This window comes from Macrosteles quadrilineatus, unplaced genomic scaffold, assembly GCF_028750875.1.
Source record: "Macrosteles quadrilineatus isolate MER2022 unplaced genomic scaffold, UCM_ALF_1.0 Scaffold_9__3_contigs__length_116548681, whole genome shotgun sequence".
Lineage (NCBI taxonomy): Eukaryota > Metazoa > Arthropoda > Insecta > Hemiptera > Cicadellidae > Macrosteles > Macrosteles quadrilineatus.
The window spans coordinates 36,014,737-36,041,433 of record NW_026542602.1 but is presented as its reverse complement, the minus strand read 5'-3'; the positions used below and the strand labels follow the sequence as shown (position 1 = coordinate 36,041,433).

General features: G+C 32.5%; 2 protein-coding genes across 2 annotated transcripts; one reads left to right on the top strand and one right to left on the bottom strand.

Moving 5' to 3' along the window:
• The first annotated feature begins 15,953 nt into the window (after nucleotides 1-15,953).
• LOC129003328 (uncharacterized) lies at nucleotides 15,954-22,593 on the top strand. The gene is made up of 2 exons (XM_054431621.1): nucleotides 15,954-16,052; nucleotides 22,285-22,593. Exons 1-2 carry the CDS (start codon nucleotides 15,954-15,956, stop codon nucleotides 22,591-22,593), a joined length of 408 nt encoding a protein of 135 aa, XP_054287596.1.
• Nucleotides 22,594-23,981: 1,388 nt separating this feature from the next.
• LOC129003327 (uncharacterized) lies at nucleotides 23,982-25,172 on the bottom strand. Its single transcript, XM_054431620.1, has one exon. It carries the CDS (start codon nucleotides 25,170-25,172, stop codon nucleotides 23,982-23,984), a length of 1,191 nt encoding a protein of 396 aa, XP_054287595.1.
• Between the last annotated feature and the right edge of the window lie 1,525 nt (nucleotides 25,173-26,697).

The window sequence follows — 26,697 nt, the reverse complement described above, 5'->3', positions numbered from 1 at the left end:
CCAATCACCAATGAATTTTAACAATGTAATAATGCCGCGATCTAGTAGTACGAAGCTCATGTTAGGCTGTATGTTCTCTACTCTAGAAACGATAAACTCCTTCAATCAATGAGTATTTGTTCTGTATTAATTTTGAGAATTTAATTAAATGACCTTAAAAATAAGATGTTTACATGCTAAGTAGTAGATTAATAGCTAACCAAATTTATGAGAAGAGTAAACCCAATTAGGTCAGTAAGACACATATTTATACCTAATCAAAGCATCATTTACACCACTAATATTATCATAAGGAGATAAACCCGAAAATCTGCAACAGAATCACACCCCCTGACGTCACATCGTTCCATTTTTGTTTCAGTTTTAAATCAAGAATAATGGCAAACCATTGTTAATATCGTGGCGCACACATTAGCACTAATGTCCTTTTGGCGCCGTTTGTTATTCCCTTTAATGGACATTTATTTATTGTCCGAGCAAAAAAATACAGTTTACAAATGCGAGCAGTGTAATAAGTACTTTTGTAATCGATGCAAGCCGAGGGCGATATACCTCTGGTGTTACAATGGCAAAAAATCGGATTGTTCAAGTGCCACTGTTTTGGCTTATTGGACATTTCTACTAAATTTAAATGAAGTAAAATAAAGTTTATATTTTTATTTAGTGGTTTGAAAAAGAGTGTGGTTATTATTTTAGTATTTACAGAAAATAGCTTAGCATGGCTCAAGTAAGAAATTACATTAAGATCTTTTGAACAAATGGTTTACATAGACGTATTTTAAGCACTCTAAACTATATTTTAAAATCACAAGTGATAAAATAATTAAATAAATTCAGTAGGTAATCAATATTACATCAAGGGATATATTAAACAAGAATTTGCTATGTAAAAAAAACTTCCACTTTATAAGTACATAGTTTTTTTTGAAAATTTAAAATTTGAAATGCAAAGAGGTGGTATGGTATTATAAAAATATGTTAAACTGTATTAGTCATAAATGTACTTATGGACATATTTATACACCATAAAAAAATATAGAATGTAAATAAAACCGGGTAATGTGATTGAAAAACTATTGTTATGTATAAGGTTACATTTATAAAACGAAATACACACCTGGTCAGAGTAATTAAAATTAGATGGTCCATAAATAAAACGAATATTTAAAATCACCAACATCTGATATTCTGACAGGAATCAATTAACGATGATTGGGTTTACTCTAATGATGAAATATTCCACTAATTATGAGGTGTTAAATCATGTTTAAGTTTTATTAATTGATAACCGATGACAATTAATTATCATAATATTTTGACATTTGATTTTAAGTAATTAGCATGAAATTGTTCATGATGTATATTTTAGTTGACCCTTTGTATGAGGATTTGTTTAACTAAAAGTTATTTTCCTTACAGGATTTTTGGTTTTAAGAAGGAGGAATAATTTTAAAATCGCAAAAAAACTGTTTTAAAAATTAATGTTTTATTGATTATTACCCAGTGATTTTGTTGATTCGTTTCGCATTTTTCATTTCGGCCACAAGTATTTAGCTGAATATTCGTGTAAAACAATATACAATTTGTATTATTTTTATACATAGACCCATGACACGATTGATTAAAAATTGGAGTTATAAATCCCTAATTTAATTTCAAAAAAATATTGAAATAAAATTTCATCTCAATGTACTATATTATACTATCCATAGATTGTTTAAATCCACATTGAGCTACTTGTTATAAACCAGCAAGGGAAATAAAAAAAAAAAAACATATACATGATCTGGTAAACAAACAATTTTGTACTTTTAAAATCTTGTTACATAATGTAGAGATGTCCTTTTCTGGACACTTTCAATTTTTTAAATCTTCTCTTCTTTTCCATTTTAGAAACCACTTTTCAACTTGAGCCAATTCACCGGGTTTCAAGCCACATTAAACTCAAGCATTCCATCTGATTAGCGATTTAATTGCTAATTAGGCCTGTTTATCACCTCCGCAAAATAAAAATCCGCATTGAGTCATAAAATGAAAAGTAAAGTAAACACCGACAGTATTTACCGAATAATTGCCGACATTAAACTATAAACAAGGTATCAGGAATGCCACACTATTCTGCCGATCCTGCCAATCCTGCCAAGCCGTTTTATAGCTCTGCATTTTAATGTACGCGTAAAAACCGAAGCATTATCTATTCAGATGGTATTTATCCTCGTTATTTGCGCGAACAGAGCTTTTAAAACCAATAAAACTGCAAGAGTTCGCAGTTATAAATAAAGGTAATTGGGAGGTTGCAAAGTAGTTACTTTGTTGCGTCCATAAAATACATTTATCGTAAGTTTTTAGCTTATATGGAAACCAGGCTGGGTTGTGTGGATGTAAAAAGATGATTGGGAATAATGATTGGGAGCCTCTTTAACCTTTTTTGCTACTTAAGCGGCTGAATCTCCTAAGGCACGTAAAAAGAGGTGTAGTCCTAGTTAATTGCTAGCATAGGAGAGAGTTGTAGAATTACTTCGAAACATTGTCATAACTTACTTGGTTTCATTGATCCGTAACCTCTATAGATTAAACTTAAATTTAAGTATATCAATTCGCAGTTCTTCATTACGTTTGCCTTTCATAAATTACTAAACCGTGCACCCGATAGCAATGACACATCTGAAAATAGTTTTTGAAATGCCTGGATAGGTTCCTCTTTGTTTCTGATCCTAGCTCTGCCATCATGGATTTAAAAAAATATTTGTCAAGCACATGAGCATTAATTTAAATTGTTTGTAGGTTTCTATATAAAAAAAAAAAAAAATACATTGCTTTGATAGATTGCGGTTCGTATATAAATTGTTGACACGCAGTTAATTTTATTGTCCATGTATATTTATTCAGTCATTCATTCATATCGTTAGTCTACTGTCATTTGCCTTTGATGAAGACTGCAAAAGAAGATCTCTCAGAGGGCAATCATCGCCATAACTTAATGGCGACATTTAACATATAACTTCCTCAATAATACAACCTACCAACACAATTATATCTCACAAACTCAGTGAGAATGATAAAGTGGTAACTATTATACAGTTAACCGTTATTTGGACGGTAATGGGAATAATATTTTTAAAATCACTGACAAGGCTTTTATGCATCCAATACTTAATTCCCCAAGCCCTTAGTGCTAGGATAAATAGGTTGTAAAAAATTATAAAAATATTGAATCCTTAGATGTTGCAAACATTTTTTTATATTGCTCTTAAATATTGTTTACACAATTTTAATAAACATAATTAAGCTATTTTGTAAAAAACGTGTAAAAACATTGATTATATTTGTGACTACGTTAGGTAACAACAATAAAGCAAGACATGCTTTGGGATAGTAATATTTTCTGTTTGACTGGATTAAAACCACGAAATTTGGAATTAAAATATTGAATTCAATACAAAAAATCTCATATACAATAGGCAAGGGTTGGTTCAGAGCAACACTCATTTATTATCAAAACATATACAAGTTTTCACTCCAAATGGTGGATCAAAATTACATTAGTTGTACAACACATACAACGAAATATTTTTACTTCTTTTCACAATAAAATTTCCCAGAAAATATCACAAGGGGGTTCCACAAACAAATTTAGAATCCAAACCTCTTGTAAATAAACCATTAAAAGGTTTATAAAGCAATAATTTAAATTTCTGTACTCATAAATTATAAAGTAATTACAATTATCACTTGTACCAAAGTGCACACCACTCATTAATGCAAACCGCCGCCCAAGTATTTGGACAGTTGAAAATATTTCTCACTCTTATCGGTATAATTCCGTTTTTACTGTGCAGTTAATATTTTTCTTGTTGAATTTGTCTATCTTTCCTTTGCTTGCACTTTTGGCACCTTGTAAGCGTTCTTTGTTTACCCCAATTAGTTACAAAGACTTAAAAGTAAATGGGTGCAATTTTTGAGGTTATTGTGTCATAAATTTGGTTACTTAAGCTTATATGTTGTGTTAGTTTCTGTTCATAAGGACCTGTATATTTTAATGAAAAGTAAAGTATTAAAGAATTAATCTGTAATACATCTAAACAAAAAATAAACGTCATAGTAAATGTATTCGTTTTAATAGTTGGTAATTAGTTTAACCTATGGGTGACTGACGGAATTAAAACCAAACTCTCTAGAACAAAATTCTAACACAATACTAAAACTATTCTCTACTATTGATCCAAAAAAATTGAAATGGGTTTTAAAAGAGATTACGTAAACAAATTTTTTTTTACTTCTTGTTTCAATGTTTTGTACAGTAAAAATATTCTCTTGCCATTTAATCAGTTCAAAAACAATTTAGAACATTACCCATGATCTGTTCAAATGCGTGTGCAGATAAATTAATATGTCCGTCTCTGGGGATACATGTATACACATAAGATATTAATGTGGCCACTTATAAATACCTCTAAATGTTATTTTTTGCTGAATTAATTGTATAGATACATCGTTTATACATATTACTTTTTGATCAGTATCGTACGTGTTATAAAATTACCTGAAAGCACAAAAAATACGTCAAATATCACTTATAATAGTATATTTATACTATACTATTTACTAACAAGATGGTAAATACTTATAAAAGATGGTAAGATGATTTCGATTGGAAGATCATCATCAGACCCAATTAATATTTTAAATTTTAATATTTTAATAAATTCAAATCAATCCTCATACCATATTCATTTTTTTTATTTTACCATTATTACTACAAATGATTTTGAACACTACCCAAATTTATAGTTGCAACCACATCATTGTAGTTTTGCCAATTTCCAAATTAGCCCCGCCGCAAAAATCCGAAGTGAAACATTCGCATTAACCCGCACATTAGGGATGTGGGCATGGGGCATTAGCTCATAAAAACATCAACTTGTGGTAGGGAGCTTTTTGCAATCAATGAATATATTATGCCGCCTTTAACCGCATTGGCTCTTTTTCCATTAGATAGCCCGCGTAAACCCTCGCTGCGACCGGACTAAATGCCCTGGTACGCCGACTTTTTGCCGATCAGTGAAATCGAGAAAATTTACATTTCACAACTATAAATACTGTGTTTAAAATACGGTACTTGTAATATTATAAATTTGGTTTAGTCTGCGACTAATGCTCGAACTCAAGGTTTTAATGGTGCTTGTAATGTTTTTCTTTGTGTTTCTAAGCCATTGGCATTGTTAAATATTTTGTCCGAACTCTGGTCTTGTCGATCTAACATCGAACTTGTGTTGGATAGCATCAGTAATTAATAATAAATAATGGTTTAAATACCTTATACTGTCAAAAGTGATCCTTTGTAGTCTATGTAGGCTACTGCAGTTTCATTCCCGGGGGAACTTCATCAGGCTTGTAAAGACATCAAAACTTCATTCCATAGGAAGTCGTATTGGTAAAAATCCATCAAGGTCATATATACAAGCCTGATGAAGTTCCCCCGGGAATGAAACTGCAGTAGCCTACATAGACTACAAAGGATCACTTTTGACAGTGTAAGGTATTTAAGCCATTATTTATTACTTTACCAGTGATCCGGAGGCTAACAACATGAAGTAATTAATAGCCTAAGGAAAAATGACATCTGGGTTCAGCAGCTCACATAGAATTGAACCAGAGTCTGTCAGATTTGAAGGCGAGTACTATTATAACCACTTGTCTACCCAAGAATCAAGAATCTTTGTTGCCTTTGATCCATATATACAGACATTTTTTTAAGGAAAGAGGAGGGAAAATGCTTTTACGCGCACAGGTAGCCAGCCTGTAGTATGAGACTCCTGAATCTATCAGACTATTCACTAAAAAACACCCTCTACTCTGTTGGACACAACAGAGTAGAATAGTCAATAAATTAAATAAATACATAAGATTCTAACAATAAATACAAATACTTACAAATGCTAATTTAGCAGTAACGATACATAGAGGTTGGGCAGTGTCAGGCATTTTATTAAAATATTTCACATAGTTACTTTAAAGCAGTTTATTGTTTTTGCTAAGCGGTGCTGTGGAAGCAACTTTGTTTTTTCCTCTTGTATTGTGGAAAACCCCCCGACAATTAATAAATGAGTTAAATTGCCTGACCAGAACTAGTTTTATTTAATGAAAGATACAGAAATTTGCCCGACAAGAATCACTTAACAGTTTTAAATTATTGACATTTGACATTAAATAAAACATTACAATAATAATTGAAATATTAACCATAGTTCCACAACCAATGACGAGTGAGGTATATGCGCCTGATCAGAGCCAAAATCTAAATTATTCACTTCTTTCTACGAATATATAATAGGAAGAACTTTTTGACAATTAATTGTTATTATAAGACAAACTGAATAATTAAATCAGTAATATAATTTAGAGCTTGTGGTAGTACACTCTAATTAATATTCCTACATAAGAATACATTCCAAGGATAATGATTATTAGCAATAATTAGGATATCTATGATATATGGTTGTAATTATAGGATAATCATATACATTGGTTAGTTTCTGCCCTTTAAATCAATGGACAAGTATATTTTAACTACTGTATTACATTTTTAAAGTCCTATTCCAATAACTCTTGTTTAGATAGCTACAGAATTTATGTTTCCTGACAGACACAGTACCGGTAATTTACATAACAAGAATCAACTAAGAGAGTAATGACTGTATAAAATATTTAATTAAATATGCAATCATAATTTTACTTTTTTAACTAAGAATACAAAAAAAACTGTATACATTGTATAATGGCTAGTCAACTATAAAATCTTTTAATCAATGACTTAATCGAACGCTTCAATTTCGAAATTATCTTTAATTCTAAAAATATTGAAATACGCTTTATATTAGTTTGCAAGTCATGTACTATCAAAAAGCTACTTAATAGTTGTTAAAACCTGCTTAACTCAAACACCAAAGTCTTTATAAATTTTATAGAAAACCTAAAGAAAAATCGTGATACAGATTTTTAGCGTGAATATTTTTTAAACACCTTGGTTCTTAAATTGACCACCGATTTTACCAATCGAAATAGGATTTGTCATATGAACTTAATCACATTTAAACTCCTGTCAAATATCAATTTAATAGTTAAAACCTGCTAACCGTAAAATGCACTTTGAATCAAAGAATGCACCTAAAAGCATTTGAAATTCTGTTACGTTATATGTTTAAAAGCGTAAAACTCACATAAAAATCGATTATCTATAAAATAGCAGGTCTGTGTAGTGTGGTGGTTTGGTAATTTACTTTTATTTGAATTTCCCTTTAATCGGCGCCGCCGACAAGCCCTTTAATCTGCCAGGTCGGATTTCCCGAATATATTAGTATAATTTACTTTCATGTCCGTTTTTTTCTCTGTCACAAGTGCACTTTGGTGTTAGAAGCTGCAATGGTCCCGTGCCCTTTGTTAGGTAAAATTGCATTTAAGGCTTAATCCGCTGTTTTTAAGAGCGGCGTGTAAAAAAGTGGAACCTTTTGAAATTGTAAACTAGGTTTCTCTAACAGCATTCTGTCCACGGGAAAAGCTGAAAGAGTAATTTGGTGTGCTTTGGAATCATAAATCAACTAAAATTGCATAAAACATAATGAAATGTATTCCATTCTTATGGTTTGGAGAACAATAAAAGATGAAATTTAGTTTTAAAACCAATAACAATTATTTAATACAGTAAATTAATTAATCCGTGAATTTAAGTTCTAAAATAATTTACTGCTGCGTTTTGCCCCGAACGATAAAGGTTTCCTTTATGTTGCTAGATGTTTTAACTAAATATAAATCGACAATTAGTTTCTGTATGGTAATTTTAGAGAAAATAAATGTTGTATTGATCAATATATATATTTTTTAGGTCAGCGTCAAAACCTTCCTCCCTGTTGGTAATCCCAATTTCCAATACATATTTTATTACTCTGGATGTAGTTTGTATTTATTCATATTGAAGTAGGTGAACTAACTATTTATTTATTTATTTTTAATTTATATCAACGGATACACCATTTACAAAATATATGTGTTTTAAGCACATGAGCAGAATGAAAAGATAACAAAATATATATATAACAAGATAAGTTACCGTACATAATGACCATGAAACAAAGCAGCATTGCAACAAAAAATAATAACAACAAGACAACAACGTGTCAAAAATGACAGATAATAACATTAACAAAGTATTGTACAGATAATTACAAAAAATATTTTTGGACTTCAGAAAAAGCATATGATTTTAAAAGTAACAACAACAAATATCTCCTCAAGATTTAACAATATATAAACTATGATGACATTTCAATAAAATATACCCATACCTGAATTTTAATATGTACGAACTAATTACAGTTCGTACCTTCTGTGTGTCAAATATGTATATTATGTACCTATAATTGGTAATTATTACGCACAAATTACGTAGCCTACTGATTACGTATCAATTATGTACTGGACACGACTTCGTGATCAAGTTTTACAGTAAATAGGATATCGAGAATCAATAGCTAATTAAAGATAAATGAGTTCACTATTAGGCCTACTAAAGTTAAAATAAAAAAGTTAAATTTATATCTTACTAGTAACGAAAAAAAGATTGAAAAAAACGTACAAAACTAACCATAGGAAATTAGTTTGTGCGTGACAAAAATCCCCTGTTAAACTAAGGGTGTCAGCCAGTGTAACCACCTGATGTCCCACATTTTTGACCGGGTTTTGGCGGGAAGACACGTGCAGTATTGGCGGGGTTTGCACGTGGAAGGAATCTGACGCTTCGTAACTAATTAGAACAATTAGTTAAAGACTTAATAAGCATCTGACTTGTTTTATCCGTGCTTTTCCTTTTCACCCCAATGACCTATTCACCCCCGTGACAAGTTTTTAACCCATTTTTAAGATTGCCTTTGAGACAGGGATTTTAGAAGTCGTCTCTTTTGTGTAAATGGGAACATGTCCAATTTTGATCTCCTTTTTGTGAAGCTTAGTGCACTTTTTTTTATATAGTCAACTTTTTATAAATCCACATTTGCTTGAATTTTTTTATATGAAATATCTTCAGCCTGCAGCTGAACAGATTCGAAAGTATGTCACTTTAATGAAAACCCAACATGCCAATTCGATTTCAAAACAAAGAAATATGTTGAACTTATGTTTTATTGAAAAAAGAACACACATTTTCCAATTTCTTTTCTAATTGTAGGAAAAGGGGAGGTGTAAATACACAGTCAATATACGTTTCATATGAAAATTTAGTCCTTTGTTTTATTGATCTATAGAAAGCCTTTCGCATTATTCCTAAACTGAAATTCCCAAGCTACACACCGCCTAATTATTGTTAACTTGAATAAACAATTTTTGAGATTAGTTAGTTTTTGTGGAATCATTAATAATGTGTATAATGTGCAATTAAATATTTTACTAAGCTACCAATCTAAATTAAAAAAGCAATTACACACAAATCATGGCATCTCCTTAATGTAAGAATTTTGGCTTCGAGATCTGGACGAGAAAAGCGGACATTCATAAGTAGCAAATTTTTCATGTTTGCTACAAACATGAAAAATTAGATGAAACACATATAACATCTTCATCTGTTAATTGATATAAAAACAAGCCAACTGTGTGTTCACACCCTACTTTACCCGAAACCCAAAATCTTTCAACTGACAAGGTAACTGTGTAATACACCTTAAACATAAAAATACTACCACGTGTTGAAAAATGGGATAAATTATATGTAACAGATATCGTGATGAGAATGAATGTACTCCGGTGAAAAACTGGCAAAATGTGAGCTGACATGGGCTATAAAGTGCAATACAAACATTAAACATACGTCGGTCGGAACGATTTATGGCGTCAACGGTCAATTTTCAGTCGAGGATATGATTTGTTACCTGCCACTCCAGAACTGGGGCTGGTGACTAGCTAGGGAAGAGAAGAGGTATCTGTCTTGGGGGGATTGAAACCTCCAAGAGGGTTTAATTACTTCTGTAAGACATTCCAAAATTGCAGATAACACAACTAGTTTTTGGCTCCTAAATGGAACGGTCAGCCAAAATTTCCAAAATGGTGTCATCTAGACGTCACGACACAGGATGTTCTGTTTTCATCTTAGCATGAAATTCATCGAGGTTAAGAAAATAATAAACGTTGAAACACAAAACACACTCAAACACAGAGCATTTATGGTAACAGAATAAATCAATTAATGAATAAAGAATGAAAAGGGACATTTTAGTTCTTTGGAGAAACCAATGTTGAATCATATCAAACCAAAAGGATTTCTGTTTAGTACAAAAATTGCCTCTCATCCCGTTAATTTTAAAACTGTTCACCAAACTTTGATAAAAATTTAATTATTTTCTTTTATAATGTAATTTGAATTGGTAGAACCATCAATGAATGCTGTCTTGCCCTAAAATTGTATAAAATAATATTTGTGTTTTAGAACGTGCAAAGCAGGATTGGATATTTAGGCCTACGCACGCCCAATTCGTGGAAATGCAGGCTTATTATTGTTTAAAAAAGGTCTTTAGTTTTAAATGCATATGCACTATTCATGCCTGAATTAGACTATCTAATTTGTGTATTATGTGGGGATTATTTCATTAATTGATTCACATTTGCGGTATATTTATTATAAATCTATGATAATACATAATAAGTTATTTCATGATTCCAATTAATAAAAATGATTTACTGTGGTTCACTGATGAAAGCGGAAGAAAGCTTGTCAGCTGTGATGGTCTGGTACAAGTTTCGTAACTTACAGATTTAACCCATGCCTTTCTTTAGAATATATCGGCATGTATAGCCTACACATTTGCAGCCATGTTTCTAAGAATTCATCATAGTTTTTCTTCCCTTTTTTAATAAAAAAACTATTAACTTATAGTTACTTTTATTAAAACTCACTTCAAGCGTACAGTATAAGGAACCATAAAATCCTAATCTTGAAATAATATTGAAATATATTTATATGTAAAATAGTAATGGTGGCACTACTCATTGTGATATTTTTATTTTATTCAATATACTACAGCAGGACCAAGTTTGTTAATATATCGTGAAAAAGGAAATTTAATTTTCTAACTCCTAAAAATATAATATGTAATTGTGGTAAGAATATTTTAATTATTAATTATATTTTGAAACAAAAGCATATCACTTCTTAATATTGACCTGTCTTTTCAAGTAATTTTCTGTCGAAACAAGCAAAGATATACCAACGAGAATTAATTCAAACCTTTTCTATCTAATAAAATAATATGTTCAAAGCTAAATTTCATACATGCGAACCAAAAATTTAACTTAATCAAGCCAATCACAAACCTAACTACAAATAACATAACACAAATTAATTAAAACACAACAATCTTAATTCCATAAAGAGTTAATTTGCACAACAAATGTAATATTTCATTTCCAAAGACAATGTCAAATCCTTTAACGTGATAACGTTATAACCATCAACAATCCAAGTTAATCGTATAAAACCTTTTCGGAGTTAAAATAAAGAGATCTAAGTGGGCAAGAGGTGTGTTTAATGTAGAGGTGTCAGTTTAGGGGGGGGGGTTGTTGGGGGGAGGGGGGGGGTGAGCTCCCGCGAGATACTTTGACACTTGAAGCTGTGTTTTCTAAAACCCTCCCTTTCCCACAATCAACTGGGAAAACACAAAATACCGTCCTTCTAACTTCCCGCTTTTAATCCATTCACTCGTTCTTTTGACCTCGAAATTGCCTTATCTCCCGTGAATACCGCCTACTTCAAAGTGCCGTTTTATGTGGGAAGTCCTTACTAAATCGGTTAATGTGATACGTATTAATTGTAATCATGTTAGGTTTTATGATTTTTTATTATTTTTTTCGAATAACTTAAGTTGGGTAATATGTAGTCTTTCAAGTTGTTTATAGGGGGATTTTGGCGTAACAATGGGATTTTGTATGGGAGTGTGTTTTACAAAATGATTTTAAGGGAATGCAGTTGTTGGGTGTGTATCACGGGTTGTTTATACGTCATTAAATTCTTTCTGGTCACAAATTACTCAATAAATGTGTGGCTTCAATTTTATTAATCACTAAATAAAGGCCGACAAATTAAAATTGAGTCATGAACCTTTATTTAAAATTGAATTATTTTTATTTTTTTAAATTGTCTTTAGATAAAGGCATATATCCCCAATTCTATATAACTCCCAAAACTCTTCAGAGTCTTTAATACTTCGTCAAAGTATTAACTTTTATTTTAACTATGGATTGCTTACTGGGAGTTATTTAGCATTGGAGATGTATGTCTTTAACTAAAGACAATTTTCAAAATAAAAGTTATTTATTTTTAAATAAAGGGCCATGACTCGTTTTAAATTTGTCAGATATTATTTAGTGCTTAATAAAATTAAAGCCAAACATTTACTGAGTAGTATGAGACCAGAAATAACTTGGTGACGTATTAACAACCCGAGATATAAATCTTTTAATAAAATCTGATTTAAAAAAAGTTATTGTTAATATTGTGTTGGGGTTTGTAGCTATTCTCTAACTCGTTGTTTTTAATGATACGTAGCTCATATGAAAGTCCTTACATCACTGAATATTTTAAGGCTAACACAAACTGCAAGCGTTAATAAGAACTGAATATATAAGAACTAAAATCACAAAAGATTTCAAAGAATGAAACGTCCCTAAGAGTTGTATGGGGGAGATTTTTCGTTTTAATGCATCTTTAAAACGAAAAAAGTTAAATTAGTGTAAAAATCTAGTTTATAATGATGTGTCACAACACTATCATTGCATTTAAAACTGTTTATTTATATCCAATATGGCGGATCCAAGATGACGGCCAAAAATGCGTTCCCTACCGAAATTAAGTACAAACCACCCAATAAATATCGGTGGCGGTCCCAAGTCAATGCATAGAAAAATGTGTATAAAAAATGCACGTGGTATCTTTTTTTTATTTGTCCAATGTTGCGAAAAGCCGCCATTTTAATCGTGATTAGGGTTTCCCGTTGACTGTTTTTTGGCAACTTCCAGTATGTTACTCTGCACACTCAACACTACAAAATAAAACCAAAATATGTTTTCTTGCAATCTTTTTAACAATTCCTGTGTTTTTTTTTTTTTTACTTTGCTTGGACTAGTAGGCATACCGTGACAAACCTTGCAAGAATATGTAGTGACTCCATCAGAGTAGAGACGGATTTTTATACGCTGCTCAGCCAGGTCTTGCACAGTAGAATGATTACCTGTGTAAAGTTATTTGTATTCCATCCAATAAATTTCTAAAAAAAAGGTTTTATAGGTAATGCGAGGCAATACAGAGTTTATATCTGTAAAATTATTGATTTTATTCTAAATACTTTAACATTACTTTAATGTATATGTTGCCTATGAGGTTTGAAGTAATTGCCACATCTATTATCTTTGACAAATAGCTGTATACATATCTATATTTTGAAGTCCATACTTAAATAATGTTGTGTAGATTTACACTGAAATAGCAAGGTTCGTCGATCCTTAAGGTAAGGTTATTGCAGGGCATCACAAATAAAAAAACAAAGACCCTTCATATTTAAACTTATTATGTTATTTTATTTGTACAATAATTTACACTGTCCAGAAAGGATGATATACACATGAACTTAAATATTTGTGAGGGCTTTCGTTGAGGGAGTGCCCCAATACAAAGGAATTTCTCTTCACCCATCTTTTTGTTTGTTTCCTTGATAATTTAACAGCATAAGATAGCACTGAACTACAATCTACCGGTGGCACATAGGCAAGAATTTAACTCTTGTCTAATTGAGATATGCTCTGCGCTCAATGAGATCAACCAAGACACACCCATTTTACTACCAAATTAAATGTTATTATTTTAGCAAGTTTGTTAACATTACATTGAATAGTAATTTACTTAAATTTCGCCCTTTCATCATAAAACAGCTCTTTTAGTTATATACCCAGTATACAATTTTTTTTTAAATTTATTACAAAACAATGTATTTTTACTGAAAACCACATTTTTAGCAAATCTATATTTACATAAGACTATGAGTTCAAACCACCCAGTTTTTCAAGTACTTTATTGGAAATACAAATTTACATAAAATAATAAGTATTTTATATAATCAGCAAGAATATTTACAAACTCCAATTGTACAAGTAGAATTGATCTACCAAAATCGAGACTTGTTGAATAAGATAGAATAAACAAGAAAATCTCAAACCATTCAGACGAAACGGAAAAGGAAGTGGTTGAAGTTGAAAGAAGAGTGTATAAAAGTTGAGTGTTGAGGGGGAGAACTTTGGCTCTGTCAGGTTGGTACCTCCCCCCCCCCCTTCAGCGAGTCTGAGCTCACTTGTTACCACCGACACCTTTTAAACATAATTTAAATTTCCTCTCATTTTCCCTATTTAACTAACTAATTTGTCTGCAAATATTTAATAAATATTTTCTTTAAACGTTTTATAATTAGTAGGTAAAAAATAAAAAAATAAAATAATACTATATGTGTAGATTTTTTAAGCAGAGTGCCCAAGTATACAGTTTGGTCAAACAATCAGCACGAAAAATACCTAAATAAATTTAAAGATCTAAAATTAAGACTGTAAATAGGGTAGTAGCAAACATTTTTCATTACTATTTTTTTCCTACAAAACAATACAATGTAGAATAAATTTCAAGAGATTTGAAAAATATCTCGTTTGAAAAAACTCTTGTAATTGAGGGTTGTTGTGTGGTTTTTTCTGTACAATTATATTCAACTAACATGTTAAATCTCCTAAAGTCAATCAAAAAATTCGAATACATCTTTTGACAAATATTTTAAAACTGATAAATGTTACCTACGAAATTTAAAACAGTTTCGAATAGATTATGTTTTTAATTTGTTTATCAGCTTTAAAATTTGAAGTTTAATTGTACAAAACCTTTATTGAGTTTTAAGAACTGCCAAAGAAATATCAGTACTTTAGTTGAAAAGTTATTTCCTGACCAAAATAAAAGAAAAGTAAATTTAAAATTACAAAAAAAAGCCAAAAAGTCTTATAAATTTTAAAATATATAGTAAGTATGTATCTAAATATCAATATCAATTAAACCCTCCAATAAAGACAACGAATTTCTTGTGTCTTGAAATGAATTATTGTTCAGTGATCGCCTAAGCACACAAATTACTTGAAGTATGACGTCTTAGCTAAATGAGGACGTTCATTAAAATGGCGGAGCGTCTTGGTCTGCTAGCCATTAATACCCCATTAGGTCTTTAATTATTGATGTCTTTTGGAGCGATTATTTGTTCAAGACAAACGCCCCATTAACTAACATTTCTAAAGACAAATCTCGATCGAATCATATACTATGGTAAATTAACAATGGGTCCAACATATTAGTCGTTAATTTCGAAAATAGAAATACTTTATAGTCTCATAATAATTATATAACTCACGTGGATGTGATTATGTACGCGATTATATACACAATGGATATTTCAAGATATTTTAAGTTGCTTAGTGGATAAAAAGCGTGGAGAAATAATTTGTAGGTTTACACAAAGTGTGTTTGTACAGTTTTGCTAGAAAATCATGATCAAACACAAGTAAAGGGTGTCCCAGTAAGAACGCCGGATTTGAGGAGCGTCTTATCCTTATCTGTATTTCAATAGGAATTCCCAAATTATCAGCGATGTTATCAGTATTAGGTCCCATTTGTAGTCATGAATCGCTACACGACGGAACAACGCGTGGTCATAGTTAAAGTGCACTACAAGCACGGAAGCTGCGCGCTATTTACGGCCGGGACAATGCACCAAATGATCCATCCGTCCGAGGATTCGAAGTTCGAATAAATTGGCTCAGTTCTATTTTGGGGATATTTAAAGTCGCTTGTTTTCGCCAATAACCCTCAAACAATCCAAGACTTGAAGGAGGAAATGATTCGTGCCATTAATGGAATTCAACAGGAAGTGTGTGAAAAAGTGATGGAAAACTTTGTCAAGAGATGTCGAGCTTGTCAGTATTCAGCTCAGCAGGTTGGTGCTTACAAAACATAATACTCAATTACTAATCGGAGATACAATGCTTTAATATTCATGTTTCATATTGTAAATTTAGGGAGAAAATATATGGTTTGTTAACATTTCAAATCCGGCGTTCTTATTGGGACACCCTTTATAAGCTGTAGTAATATTAAAATAAAGAGTTTGAGAAAAAAATTGTCATCATATTGTTATGGAAGTCCATTAATAATCTAAAAAAATTGCGATAAATTCATAATACAATCAAGAACTTTTCAAAGTGGGAATGTTAATAAAAAAAACGTAAATAACTATTTGTGAAGAACACAACGTAAGGAATCTAGATTATTTAGATATGATTATATACCTTGTACAGAAAGTCTAAGTACTAATTAAATCTAATTAAATAAAAAAGGGAATAAATTTGTCATTTTTTATACAATCAGGCTAATGTAAAATCTCTTAGGTTAGCAGGTTTGCTGCGTTTGGGGTATTATTTACTCAACACAATTTCATGCGTAATGTGGGTAAGGTGGATCAACAGATCAATAAATTATTGTTCAATGGGAAAATATAATTGTAAAGGTTTCATTGCATGATTAGAGTAATATTGATGCATACAAAAGGCAACGACAGATTTTAAAACTTCCATTCTTGTGTTTTTAAATATTCATGAAATACACGCTCTTTTACAAAACTTCAGAAATAAAATGTTTTACAATTTTATAGATCATGATCTTAAGCATGTTAAAGAGATTGTATGTTGAAAAATAAATGAAAATTCCCCAGATAAAAGTGTGTTACGCTTTTTACTCTTTTTTTCAAAATGTGTTTAAGTTGAGGTTGGTTTAATGAATTAAGAAGTAGTGTTGAAGTATAGTTCACTTAAGATTAAGTAAATAGAGCAACACTACAATATTTACTTATTGTTTATTATTTTTCCCCCAAGTAGATTTAGTCTATTTAATACCTTGCCAGTATTAAAACTGTTTCGTAGGAAAATAATAGCAAAATAATTGTATATGGGGATTTTATAAACTAGTTTTGGAACTTTTAAAACGCCATTTGAAAATATCACTAAATAGAACTTTTACCTTATACCTTTGCATATATTAATGAATCATAACTTTGACTGATTCACTGTATTATTTCAACATAACCACATTATTTTTATACTCACATTACATTGGAATAAATGAGATTTTAAACATTCGTAAATCAGAAATTATCTCTTTAAATATTTGTAATTGATTGAAATATCAGTTTTAGGAATATTGCAAATTAAGCTTCATGATTTTATAATGATGTACCGATACCAGATTTTATTTCAACCAAATTCCTAATTTACAAACTGCCACATATTCGTGTTACTAAGCTGTGCAGGATAAAAAAATCCAACTATTCTTGTAAAATCAGATCTTTTTTGCCTTTTTCTCAGCTAGTTTTACAAGACGACTGTATAATGTTACTTAATTATTTAGTTTGATTTGTTATTGGCAATTTGATTTATAAAAAAAGTTTACATTCATATTTTAAATTATCATCTTACAATTACGAAAAACTATACAACAAATATTGATGTTAAATTTTAATAATGGAGGCATATATGGTCTCGTAGGGATTATGTCAATTATTGGGTTCAAATCTACCATTCAATAACAAAATTATTATTAAAGTTATTGTTAGGCGTTATTCTTAGGTTCCCGTCCTACTTTAAGCTACAAGAAAGATATATTAACATTAACTGTGTGTGTGTTAGGTGACTGTGGGATGGAACACTCTTTGCATTGAAAATCTCACTATTTCTCTTTTTGCAGAAAAAAATTAATTGTTACTAAAATCTAATTTGGAATTTTTATAAATATGAAGTTTGGTAGCTATAAGCAAATAAGTATATCTTAGATTTCAGAATTATTAATATTTTTTTATATTATTAGTGTATATTGAAAGAGACTATCTATTTTGTGCTTGTACAAATATGGAATTTTAATTAAAATGTAGAAGTACACAGTTTAGTAACTTAATACATATTTAACCATATTTTAATTTTCCCCATACATATATTTATTTTAAACATTTTACCTAATGATTATTATTAAAAATGTAAAAACTAACAATAAGCTCGAAAAATACATTTATGTTTTTTTTACGCATTTTGTACCCTATGAGTAGTTAGGGTCAGCGCTTTGGGTCTAACATGGGCTCTTATGGGAAATAGATTTACATCTACCTAGCGTAAATAAACTGCTATTTTTATCCCTGTGTAAATTTTTATTTAATAACTGTATACTGACACTGTATTACATACGTTCTGTTTAATATGTGTGAATGTATAAGCTATAATCTAATTTTTTATGTTTATGTCTTTTAACTAATGTATACAATATCTATACAATATTTATATAGGGAGTAGGATACCCAGCTCTTGCGGGGACCAATCAGAGAGCAGCATTTCATCCCCACTCTTTCCCTTAAACTATGCCCCTGGTGTCCCACGTGGTCTAACCACACTTTTACCCACGTGGTCTAACCATACTTTTGCCCACGTGGTCTAACCATACTTTTACCCACGTGGTCTAACCTTACTTTGATTTTCGCGCCTAACAACATAACCTCACCTTCCCGCCAACTCCTGCTAAGTGAAACCTATGTGGACATTTTATGGATGTTATGTATTTTTGGGATGATGGTTAATCTGAATAATGTTTATTTTTTTTATTTTTTTTTTATTACACCAAACGTTTATTTCCGGTCGAGTTGATATGTTGATTTTCGGTGTTGTATTGTAGTCTCTGTCTGTGTATGAGCTTTTGATCGCAGAGGTTTGCGGGTTTGAATCCTACCAGTCACTAAATGTTTTATTTCCGGTTGGGGTGATTTGTTAATTTTTGGTGTTGTCAGTCACCAAACTTTTCATTTCCGGTTGTGGTGATATATTGATTTTTGGTGTTGTATTGTAGTTAACTGTATGAACCTTTGGTCCCAGAGGTTTGCGGGTTCGAATCCTACCAGTCACTAAACGTTTCATTTCCGGTCGGGGTGATATGTTGATTTTTGGTGTTGTATTGTAGTTAACTGTTTGTATATGAACCTTTAATCCCAGAGGTTTGCGGGTTTGAATCCTACCAGTCACTAAATGTTTCATTTCCGGTTGGGGTGATATGTTGATTTTTGGTGTTGTCAGTCACCAAACGTTTCATTTCCGGTTGTGGTGATATATTGATTTTTGGTGTTGTATTGTAGTTAACTGTTTGTATATGAACCTTTGGTTCCAGAGGTTTGCGGGTTCGAATCCTACCAGTCACTAAACGTTTCATTTCCGGTCGGGGTGATATGTTGATTTTTGGTGTTGTATTGTAGTTAACTGTTTGTATATGAACCTTTAATCCCAGAGGTTTGCGGGTTTGAATCCTACCAGTCACTAAATGTTTCATTTCCGGTTGGGGTGATATGTTGATTTTTGGTGTTGTATCATACCAGTCACCAAACGTTTCATTTCCGGTTGTGGTGATATATTGATTTTTGGTGTTGTATTGTAGTTAACTGTTTGTATATGAACCTTTGGTCCCAAAGGTTAGCGGGTTCGAATCCTACCAGTCACTAAACGTTTCATTTCCGGTTGGAGTGATATATTGATTTTTGGTGTTGTATTGTAGTTAACTGTTTGTATATGAACCTTTGGTCCTAGAGGTTAGCGGGTTCGAATCCTACCAGTCACTAAACGTTTCATTTCCGGTTGGAGTGATATGTTGATTTTCAGTGTTGTATTGTAGTCTCTTGTCTGTGTATGAGCTTTTGATCCCAGAGGTTTGCGGGTTCAAATCCCACTGGTCACCAAATATCAATTTCCGGTTGTGGCGATATGTTGATTTTCAGTGTTGTATTGTAGTCTCCTGTCTGTGTATGAGCTTTTGATCCCAGAGGTTTGCGGGTTCAAATCCTACCAGTCACTAAATGTTTCATTTCTGGTTGGGGTGATATGTTGATTTTTGGTATGATGTTGTATTGTAACTGGAGTAGTGTGAACCTTTGATCCCAGAGGTTGTGGGTTTGAGCCCTACCAGCCACTGATTGTTTCATTCTTGGTTACAATGAGTTTTAGTATGGTATAGAGAGTTAAGTGGTTCAGTCTAGGGTTTAAACCCTACTAGTATCTAATTGTTTCATAACCGGTATTTCTTATCGTTGTGTAACATGTACCTGTTAAATTAATCAGCTGTGACTTCCTATGCCAAGATCGTATCTGTAACATAACCCCACTTTCTGTATTATACCAAGTCTATTAATTCATATTTGTGACACTGGAGCGCTAGTTTCGATGAAATTTGCCTAGTGTCATTTAATTTAATGATATATTGACTAACAAAGCATCTACAGAATATCTGATAAAGCTTGTCCTATATTAATGCTTACCTTACTTAAATGATTTATTTAATGGTAATCATCATAGACTTATATGTATCACTCTAACATGTAATTTAACTATTACCTTGAAACTAACGAACTGGCACTGAAGATTTACTACAAAAGATTATACCAACATATAAAAAAATGAGCACTGTACTTTTCACTAATTACTTGTACTGTATTTTAATACACCCAACTAATATACTATCACTTTTGTAGAGTGTTGTAAATCTGATATGTGAATGACTTCATCTTTCTGGCCTAACATCTGTTGACTAATAATAACCATGCACTACCTCAATTCAGAGGTTGTGGGTTCGAATCCTATCAGTCACCGATCTGGTTGGGTTAATACTTTGAGTTTTAGTATTGAAGTGGGAGTAGTGTGAACTATGATCCCAGAGGTTATAGGTTTGTATCTTACTAATACCCATCTTCATATCTGGTATTTCTTGTGTAATATGTTTCTGCCAAATTAATCAGCTGTGACATAACCTTAACTTTGAACCTTAGTTATGTATATAGTCTAAAACAAGTCTTTTTGGAATTAAACTAGTGTTGATGAAGTTTTATCACTTGTGCTTGATTTATTGAAACGTTGAATAACAAGAAACAAATAGGGTAATTTACCAAGTTTATGGTAATGAATGTAACATGATTTAAATTAATTACCTGTATCCTTGTAACTTTAAATTGGTACATTACATGGGTACTGTACTGTATCACACTTGTAATATATTGTATTACACTTGTATTGCACTGTATTACATCTGTACTGTACTGAACCCACTTATTACTTGTACTGCATTGTATTACACTTAATAATTGTACTGTTCTAATACACAATAACTTTTATAGAGTTGTACATTTGACAACTGATACTGATTGTGTTGACCTTATCACCTTCGATTGTGGTTTCTGGTGTAACTTCTTGTTGATATTTTCATGGATCAACATACACATTTATGCACCACCTCAGCTGTTTACTGTATAACTTGTTGCTACCTACATTAAAACCTGTTATAATCCTTGTGTGTTAACAGTTTTCTGTTTAGCTAAACACATAGTAATAATATCAATGGCTGTGTTAAGTGTTTAAATTTACTGTCTATGTCTTTTTGTTGTTGTAACTGTAAACATACCCTTTTAACTATCTGATGACTGTTGCCTGTGCATTATTGTCTAACATCTTTCTTTATACCTGTCATATCCTAACAGTGGAGAGCCTAGAATGTATGTTGACTTAAGTTACTGGACCTTACGCACTGATAATAGCTCTATGTTTAGATTTACCAACATAAAACTTCTAATGTATCCTTTTTTACACTGATGTTAAATTTGCATTATCTCTGGTTAATAGTGTATACATTTAGTCATTCCTGTATAGTGCTAATGATTATTTTCTATAGATATAGTATACTGTCCTGATTACTTTTTGTCAAGGTCTATGCTTAAATATCTAGATGATTTCTGAATGGTATGGTCAACTAGTTACACTTTACAAAAGAATTAGAGTAAAGATGGGAATTGGTTAATATGGTTGCTTAAATCCACTGTAAAAGTTACATACCTACCAGGGATTATAGAGGAACAATTTGATTGTACTGTTTATTTTAGTGAATGTATTTTTTATTATGTATTTGAAATTAGTTTTAGAGCAATGAAAACTAATAATTTTACTGACTCGTAAACATAGAACACCCATTATAAGGATAAATAAAGAACAGAAGATATAAAAATAAAACAATAGTTGTGTATTCAATTTCTAAATATGTAATTAAACATACTATACCTGGAGTAGGAGGTGAAGGAGGAAGAAGAGAAGGAAGAGGAGTTGTAGGATGAGGAGACGGAAAAGGAGGAAGAAAAGGAGAAGAAGGAGGAGAAAGAGAAGGAGAAAGAAAAGGAGGAGGAGAAGGAGGAGAAGGCGATAGAGGAGGAGAAGGGGGAAGAAGAGGAGAAGAAAGAGAAGAAGGCGGAGAAGGTGGAGAAGAAAGAGAAGAAGGAAGAAAATGAGAAGGAGCAGGAGCAGGAGAAGGAAGAGAAAAGGAGGAAGAAGAAGATAAGGATGAGGGAAAAGGAGAAAGAAAAGGAGAGGGACGAAGAAGGGGAAAAGGAAGAGGAGGAGGAGTATACTCATTTCAAGTAAATGGTAATTGTATGTAACTGCCTAATCTCAAAAGAGCTTAGGTGACCCAGTTTCCACACCACGGTAAGCTGTTAGGCTAGGCCGTAGGGTCTCAGCGCGTTCTTTTTGTTAACCCAGAGCTTCACCAAGAGTCCTAACCTCTGGGGTAGGCTGCCCCAACCATCGCAGCCTACGGTGATGGTCACTCCATAACAGATTTGCCACCTCCCAATTTTTTTTGGTCCTTTGATAAATGTAAAGGGTTATTTACTTGGTGAAGCCTTTCAATTAACCCCTTTTGCCACTGACAAAGGATATTTTACTTTTATATGTTTTTTGCCTCTGTCAACCCGTTCATTTTAAAAGTCATCAGGCCATTTACTAAGCGAACCGTTCATTTTAGCCTACGACATTTTATTTACTAAGAATGACAGAGATTTTCTAATTTGTTTTTGTCAGATTATAGTCCGAAGTGAGAGGGAAATTAGGTGACATGGAGGATAACGCAATATTTTACGATTTTTAGGTCAACCTCCGTACCAGCCCCTGGACTTATGGGTTTTAAGCCTGCCTGTTGGGCGAGTACACACACACACATACACATAGGGAGGATAACGCAATGTTTTACGATTTTTAGGCCAACCTCCGTACCAGCCCCTGGACTTATGGGTTTTAAGCCTGCCTGTTGGGCGAGTACACTCTCACACACACACACACACACACACACAAGGAAACACCTTGAACTATAATCTGGTTTTTAACTTGAATTGTATATTTTTAATATTCATATTCTGATATAAAATTATATTGTCACAATGTACTTTACTTTGATACATATTCCAACATTTTAATTGGTAGCTATTTTCTGGAGAAAATTTTAGAGCATTATCTCATGTTCATAGAATCTCAAGGATTAAACTCATTTTTAGGTTAAATGATTTAGGGTTTTATTTATCAACGATACCTGCTTGGTATAGAAACGGTTGTCACTTCAATTTTTAAAACACCTGTCATTGATTCTATTTTAGCAAATATACTGTCAAAGTAATTAGAGAATGATGCTGGCGTAAGTGTTGCAATTGGAATAAATGGTATATTACCAGATGTGTCTTCATATGTTAATAACACCCCAATAAAACATGATGAGGGTGTGTCTTCTGTAATTATTCCTATAATATGGTTTGAAAATGCCCTTGGCCATTCCAACACATCTATCGAATCAGTGAGAAAAAACTGAAACTCTGAGGTCTTAATACCAAACCTCTTACTTTCAATTATGTCTTTTTTAGACAGAAACCTCAGAAATACAGCCATTACAAGTGAGGAGATCACCAATGATACGTCTGTTCTCGCTGACTGTTGCAGGTAAAGTGATTAAAAACATACTATGACACCCACCTATATAAGGGTCAATGCTTCTGTTTTTTGTACCCATAGGGGAGAGTGTCATGCTCTCCTTCGTACTTTCTCTTTGGACCAGTTACCTTAAACTGTTTAACTTCATCTGTTGTTACAATATCTCTATATTTTGTTCGTCTAATCCTGTGCTCATCAATTTCAACGATTTTAGAAGCTTCACTTAAAACCATCTCTTTTAGTTTCTCAAAATTCAAAATTTTCGATGTTTTAATATTGAGAGTAAGCCCTTTGATTTTACAAACCGGGATAAATTTCTGTTGATTTGTCGACCAGACAAGGTATGCATACGTTTTTGGACCCCCAGACACAAATTCAGTAATATAAGAGCCGGGTCCATACTCTACTAATTCGTCTGTCATTTCACCAAGGTAATCTCCTGTAGGCACCCTATACAACCCTTCGTGGTAGTAATATATAATACTATCTGTATCCCAATATAGTACTTGATCTCCTAGAGCATCAAGGTGTTCATACAACTTAAGTCTAGCGTGGGCAGTAGTGAAGGCCGCCATGACTACACTTACAGTTCTTAAAGATTCACTAGCTTCTTCAATATTTTGCCAATTTACTAGCACAACATCTTGGTTAATTGCCTGGAAGTATTTTAACTTCCCCTCAGGATTGGTTAATAGCCGAAAGAACTCTTTGGCATCTCGGATGATTGAAGTTTTCATCATATTTTCCCTCTGCCCAAACTTGCCCCAGAAACTGTTAAGCATCAATTTTGCTACTGATCTTAAACCACCGTTCTTAACAATATGCTCCTTTGTCATCTCAATCCCTTCACGTTCAAGAAATTTTGCAATGTACTTGTTTTTGTCTTCCTCTGTCTTACACCATCCGGGGTATCCAGAAGCCTCTTGCTTTAGTTTTAAGAATTTATCAATAAACTCAGTGAACAATCCCCCATTTTCATATGTGGCTACCTCATACTCCCACAACTCAAGCATATCCAGTATAATGTAACCTTTCTCTACAGCCTTCCTAATTTCATCCATCGTCCACGTCCCAATCAACGCTCTATCTTCACTTTCATGAAAACAATCCCCCTGGTACATCATTTCCCCACATGTTCTGCAGAGAACAAACATCAATTTATCATGAATACGTGTTGGCAAAACCGGATGATACAAGTTGAAAGGAGGCAAGATCTTGCATTTTAACAGTCCATCTACATCCATGCCTCTCTGTCTACATTCCTTATTACCAACATATATAGTTGGATGACCTATAGGATATTTACAGTACTTATTTACAAAAGGATATAGCGAACATACATCGACGTATTGTATGGTTTCTCCTGGACCACATTTGTAGTAGGTTTTTGCGTTTCCTGTTCTACCTCCAAAGAATGCATCTCTAGGATTTAATGGAAGTGTATTTAAAATTGGTAATTTGTTCAGATGGTTAAGTTTTTGGTCATGTTTTAATTTTTTGAATTCACATTCCCAAATCTGCACTACATCTCCGAGCTTTTCGATTTTAGCTTTAGTGCGCTCATATCGCAAATGGAGAGAATCAGAGGGGTCTTCTTTTAACGGGGTATCACGATTATAGGAGAAACATTTAGGGCACCCGTGCCAGTAACATCCGTGGAACTCGTATATGTTTCTACCATCAAAACCATCTACTTTCATCCCCTTTATAACAACCTCTTTACTACGTCCAGCATGATTGATTGTCACCCCACGTCTTTCCTCCTCCCAGGTAAGCCACTGAAGTGCAACAGCTGACTGAGTAGAAGACCGGTAACCGTTTTTTGGGATAAGTCCAATTGTGTTAGGTTTTAAGAAATTGCGGCGAAAGGCCAGATTGCAGGCACTCGCGATGGTCACAGTCTCGAGAAACGGGTCAACATTGCATTGTTCAAGTAGTAACGATCTAAATTTGATACATGCCTGAGCTAAGATATCTACATCTGACATACAATATTCTAATAATTCCTTTTGAAAATTAAACTCATACTTTTTTGCAACCTGTTCATCGTACCACTGCTCAAAATCTCTGTGAGTTTTCTCGAACATACTCTCAGGACAGTAAAAATGTTTTTCTGGCATAGGGCCTATGTAATTTTGATTAGCCACTGTATTGAACAAGTGTGGGAAGTAACCTTTCTTCTTTTCAGGTGGTAAGTCAAAAGCTTTTGGTAAGGCAGATAAGGACATAGGGAAGTAGCTAAGAGAGTCAATAAATCTAACGTTAGCAACCTCCATCAAAATAATTTTAGTACCTCTAGGGATGATGTTTGGTGTGAATTTAGTTTCTTCGAGTATATACCTAAGTATAAAGTGAAAGTCAAAACCCTGCCCGTTGTGTGCAATTACACAGACGTTTTTGAAATGTTTACGGGTTTCCATTACATAGTTCATAAACTGCTTAACAGGATTGCTATCAAATATTTTATAACGTTCTGAACAAGAATCACATTCCTGCCTATTTATGCATTTGAAACAGAACTGTTGAGAAACACATAAATTCACTTTATGTAACTTAGTCTCGGGATCTGTGGGTAGGGACTCATCTTGGCGTGTTTCCAGATCAAAGAAAATAAATAGGTAGTCGCGGTCTTTTGGGGCTTTCTTGTCTATCTGAATGTAGCATTTATGATTAGGATCTTTAAATGTACCACAAGGGTGACAATATACCTCTCCACACACATGAGCCAATTTACGTTTAGTCGGGAATATCATTTTTTCACACCCTCGG

What these genes read in the sequence shown, in the direction of transcription:
- LOC129003327 (XM_054431620.1), bottom strand. Translation starts at nt 25,172, where the DNA reads ATGGATGTAGATGGACTGTTAAAATGCAAGATCTTGCCTCCTTTCAAC.
- LOC129003328 (XM_054431621.1), top strand. Translation starts at nt 15,954, where the DNA reads ATGATTCGTGCCATTAATGGAATTCAACAGGAAGTGTGTGAAAAAGTG. An exon ending in GTCAGTATTCAGCTCAGCAG is followed by an intron (nt 16,053 to 22,284) that starts GTTGGTGCTTAC and finishes GAGGAGTTGTAG; the next exon opens with GATGAGGAGACGGAAAAGGA.